Raw genomic sequence first — 5,552 nt, 5'->3', positions numbered from 1 at the left:
GAGGATGTCACAGGTAGATCAAATGTAATAAAGAAGTAGGAAAGAATATAATATAAATGCTGGAAAATATGTATTAATGCCTGCGTCACACTGTCCCGAAATTGACACCAGATGGACACACGATAAAGGAAATGTTGAAATTCGGCTCTGATCGTTAAAACATCGGGCCATTCGTGAGGGCATCTTAAGCTATCGTATGACCGCCGGTGGAGTTTCTCAGGCTCCGGCAGCAACTTCGTGATCGGTGGCAAAATCGTTGGCATACATATACGTTTTATTTTACACGGTCTCTGAATGAATGCTCCGTCGATTGAATGAAACTGACCCTTTTCTCTCTTTTTTGAGAAACTTTAAAATAATTTTAGAAAACAATTGAGGAACCGACAACTGTAGATGTTTTTGTTCTCAGTATTAAAAAAAAGAAAACTAAATTATATATAATATGTTAATCATGTATTATAGGCTATATGGTAATGTATTCGAAGGTCATGATTTCCAATGACGTGCTATGCAATTCGAGTCGCTTGAAACGTTTCATCATTAACCTGGCATTAAGGGCACTTTAAATCATACTCATACACTATAATATAATTTATATTCTGATCGGAAAATGACAACAACACATGATTTACTTTACCCTCCTTTTTTCGACAAAGATATTCTAATTAATTAGTCTTTCCAATTTCTGTATTTTTTTTTCTATAAAAAGCAGTGTTTGTTCCCTGTCCTCCTCAATCTTCTTTTTGCCGACGCTTTTCAACATTCCAGAAAGTCTAGAAGTTAAATTAGTCGAAAACGAAACATGGCGCTTCTTCGATGTTTGTTGGCCTTTGCCTTCATCGTTTGCTCGGTCAAAACTTTCGGTAAGATGCTTATTTTTTTATTTTATTTATTTTTCTCCCGTCGAAAGTTGTCCATTTTGAATATTGTATCTTTCATATTTCTGCATTTAGAGTATAAGACCATCATTTATTTGCAAGTGCTTGTTGATGTTTGTTAGAGGTCAGTTGTATACATGTTTTTTTTTTTTAGAAAGGCCTGTTTACGTACATGTTTTAAGGCGATTGTATAGTGTACTGATATTATAACCGAAATTAATCTAATAATTTTAATTGAACGCCCTTTCTGACAATGTCTTACTTGCATCCAATGCGAGGAGGGTTCTGATCCCTGCATGGTTTCACCGAAGTGCAAGGTGCACCGAATGCACTGAAGTGCAAAGAGACTGACTTCGGTCAGCTTGCGGCTTTGATAAGCCATTGAGGCTTCTTCGCGAGTTCCTGCTTGCAGGAGGATCTAACATACACAAATACAAAAGTGATGTGGCGTCTCACCGATATACCGTCAGCAAATGAAAAATTAGGGATCGCCACCAACCAAGAGCTTCAGAGCTCAGTTGGTGGTGGACATGATTTGTAATGCTGAGATCACTTGTTCATGTCTTTTTTCCTTTTTTTTACTTTACCGATACTTCAAATATGCCGTTTTCAATTTTCTTTTAAATAATCTTTTTCTTTGTACTTAACTGAAATTTCTTTATACCTTAATTTTCTTCTGGGGTGGAGGAAGGAGTGGTTCGTAAATGTTTGGAAGCTGAACAAAGTACCCGAAATCTCGGCTTCACTTTATAGATAGCTCAAAGATAAAATTATATACCATAGACCAGTGTTGTCAGTTCAGAATACGTTTTCAAGAACAACTTCATTTTTAGGCAGAAATTGAAAAGAATGATCCATGTTACAAACAAATTGACCGGTGAGCGAGGAACATATTTTCTAAGCATCCACGGTGTTGAATTCATTTCCAACATATCATTTTCGAGATAACAACATTTGAAGTGTACATGTTTTGTTCCAAATATAAAATAAAACTGTTAGCAAACTGCTTATCCACTAAAGAGCCTGTGGAAGAGAAAGTGTAAAAGTAAGTTGGCCTGATATTCCGATCCTAGCAGGATCTTCTCTAGAGGCTAAATGACAAGTAACAGTAACAGTAAAAGAAGGAACAAATACACGAATGAGCAAGGTGAACACAAAGAGATAGATATAAGAGGATTAGTAGACAAGGGATGGAGAAGAGAAAGAGACCAACAGGGGAAGAGGAGAGGTAGGAGATAAACTGCCGAGGGACAAAGAGAGGATTAAGTGAAGAGGGTAGGGAATAAACTAGAGAAGGACAAAGACAGAAGGTGTGGAGAAATAAAGGGGTTATAAGAGTTATACGGGAAGCGGAGGGACACGGGGGTAGATGGGGGGGGGGGAATATAAAAAAGTGAACTTGGAAGATTTTGTGCTTTTTAATAGGTGTTTAACTTGTGATAAACCAGCGTATCCAATCACGTTGATAGATGTTGCTTTAAAAGGATATATAGCGATAGGGAAAAATTCATTTTTGACAGACGAAAGAGAAACAAAATTCTAAGTATCCCGGTCGAATGTGTGGTATACAATTTGTATATAGCGTAGGTTATTCGACATATTGATCGTAGAGATTGTCACAGATTGTTAACAACAGTGAACTTGAAGCAAACAGCTGCCATGCCATAGTTGCACTCCGCCCGCAAAGTACTGTATATTTTTCGCGTATTCAAGTTCTCGCCTTATTTTTATGACCTTGGATTGAATTGGATATTCTCATTTTAACCTATAGGGCCTATAAAAGGAGATGTGAAGTTATACAAAACTTTAGTAATCGCCTTTTTTATTTGGAATCACTATTTTATGTGTTCATATTTAGATCCACCCATCCAACGTTGAAGTAAAATGTTGGATTTGAATTGTGGAGAAGAAAAATAAAGAACAAAATTAGTCAATGTGCTCCTTCGATACCAGATTTGTCAGCCTGGTTGCTTCAAGTTCACTTTTGGATTTACAATCATTTGTGATCTCCAAATCAGATGCAGTGTACAACCTTGGCAAGTTTTACCCTTAGATGGGACCTGTTGCTTCAATGATTTTGTCTTACACTGCGACACGTCCAGTTTGTATTTCAATAATACTTGTAAAATGATCTTTTTGACTGAACCGTGTATAGTTAGTAATACCCAGACCATTGTGTCCTCAGATGCAACAAAAAACTCAACGGGCTGAGGTTTATCCTTACATGGTTACATAATTATGTCAGATTTGTTTTTCAATTTTGCCAATTTTTCAGTGGCAAATGCTATTGAATATCATCCAAAAGTGCTTGGTTGTTTACATAAAGTTAAAATGATATTTTTTTCTTTGGAGCAGTTATTAGAATTTATAAAACAATGTATTAGCAATGATAACATTAAAGCATGCATTGAGGGGCCAACTTTTCAATTTAGACATTAAAGGAGCAGTCCAGAGAAGTTAACACAGTTAATGGTGAATATGCCACCCCTGTAACTTCCGTTAAGATTAGCGGTTCTTGTATATCTCCCGCAAATATCCGGATCACAAGTCGACTGAGACACTTATCCATGCCTCTGTACCATCCATACTTGACTGTTGTGGCAGACTTTTATATAGTCTTCCTGCTTAAACTAAATTTCTAAGTTTCAGAGCATTCAAAACACCGCCCTTATATTAGTTACCCTCAGAGATAACAGATCCCACAGTAAACCTATTCTCCACCAACTTCACTGGCTTCCGGTTTCTTAACGAATAAAGTACAAACTTCTCTCCCTCATTTACAAAGCCATCCTTGGTTTGCTCCAAACTATATTTCCAACTTACTCACCTTACAAATCCCAACTAGCACACTCAGATTTAACAGTACTATTCTCCTAAAGCCACCTAAAGTGAAAACTAAGACCTACGGTGAGCGTTCTTTTCAATTTTCGGCCCCAAAACTCTGGAACACTCTCCCCACCCACATGAGGAATGCCCCTACCATAGACAATTTATAAAGTGTATGAAAAACTCACTTATTCACGTGCTACCCTCATTGAACCTTGTAATTTTTCGATCCATTTGGTAAATGTTTAAGTTTTCGTTCTACCATGCTGTATTTTTGTACTCATTTTGTTTCTTATAAAGCGCAGCGAGACCGTCGGTATAATGAGAAATATTGAAATAAATAACCTTTTATTATTATTATTATTATTATTATTATTATTATTATTATTATTATTATTATTATTATTATTATTATTATTATTATTATTATTATTATTATTATTATTATTATTATTATTATTATTATTATTATTATTATTATTATTATTATTATCATCATAATGATTATTATTATTATTATCATTATGATTATTATTATTATTATTATTGTTATTATTATTATTATGATTTTTATTATTATTATTATTATCTTGCAAACCAGACGCGCTGCATAAACATCTGCACCAACATATTATATCTATTCATGGACTATAAAATGTCAAGACTTAATTCTGCCGAAAGCAATCTTTTGACAAATTGGTCTGATCTGTGGCGCTGAAATCATCCTAACTGGATTGTTTAAGTCTTGTTTCAGACGTTAACAAACTGTATGACTGAATTATGTCCAAAGAATTAAAAAAAAAGGAAAATACAAAATTGTGTTTATTTTCTCGTACTATAAGATATCAATACTATTCTGACTAGATCATCCTGAAAAAAATCAAAAATGTCCACCAAATCATAAGCAATCCACATTTTTACACCACCATTCTTATTTATTTACTTATTAAAGCCGCTTCCATCGAGGACGAAATTCTTGACGCGGATGCCCTTAGTCGCCGCGGCGGATGGCCAAAACAGAGAGAGGAAAGACAACTCATACATGATAACAGAGAGAATGCCATGCTAGATGACTTCGAGAAGAAAATGGCTGAGTTATCTCCAGCGGAGCGTTTTGACTGGCATGCTCTCTTACACAGTGTCAGTAAACATGTTGCTAAACACGTTGCAGAGAACTTAAAAGCGAGAGTGTTGGCCGAAGAAGGGGAGCGACTGCCCGAGGGATACGACGAGCTAACACCTGAAGAGAGAAGCTGGTATGGCTCCCTGGCAAGTGCACTCCTTGGTAGATGAATACTGCGGGAAAGAAGCTTGTATCTGACCCAAACTGACCGATATTTAGTCTATAGACACCCATCCTATCAAGTGAAATATTTCCCTTGTACTTTAGTATTGTTTCGATTTCAAGTAATGGTGGTGGATTGACTTTTTTGGAATAAAAATCAGAAAATAAAGTAAGCACGATCTCTTTTCGGTGAGCAAATCAAGATGAGTATTTGTGTACCTATATTGTCAGCATCGTGACACCTTTCAGGACCAAGACGAGGGAGAGGGAATCTTTGTCAGGGGAACTGGGAGGGGTAGAGACTCGGGGACCGAGCGCAATTAGATGGGCCGGTGAAAATGTTTTTAATACATAGTTAACGACAAATAAAGTTTTCAAAAATGGGGCCCGTGACCTAGTTACCGACGCCACTGTTTCAGGCCAGACAATTCCAATATAAGACCCAATAATTTATCAACAGAACGGATACTATGAAATATCTGGAAGAGTTTAACGATTCAATCCGACAGTGGCGTGTCCCCATAGACAAGAACTGTAATTGCTGTACCTCTTTACTCTGCAGG

General features: G+C 36.3%; 1 protein-coding gene across 1 annotated transcript; it reads left to right on the top strand.

The window, feature by feature from the left end:
- The first annotated feature begins 706 nt into the window (after positions 1-706).
- LOC139969082 (uncharacterized) lies at positions 707-5,191 on the top strand. The gene is made up of 2 exons (XM_071973844.1): positions 707-863; positions 4,657-5,191. The coding sequence occupies exons 1-2, from the start codon at positions 803-805 to the stop codon at positions 4,995-4,997; spliced, it is 402 nt and encodes a 133-aa protein (XP_071829945.1). The 5' UTR covers positions 707-802; the 3' UTR covers positions 4,998-5,191.
- Positions 5,192-5,552: the final 361 nt, after the last annotated feature.

This window comes from Apostichopus japonicus, chromosome 6 (genome assembly GCF_037975245.1).
Source record: "Apostichopus japonicus isolate 1M-3 chromosome 6, ASM3797524v1, whole genome shotgun sequence".
Lineage (NCBI taxonomy): Eukaryota > Metazoa > Echinodermata > Holothuroidea > Aspidochirotida > Stichopodidae > Apostichopus > Apostichopus japonicus.
Note: the sequence above shows the minus strand (reverse complement) of the source record. Positions and strands in the feature narration are given on the sequence as shown.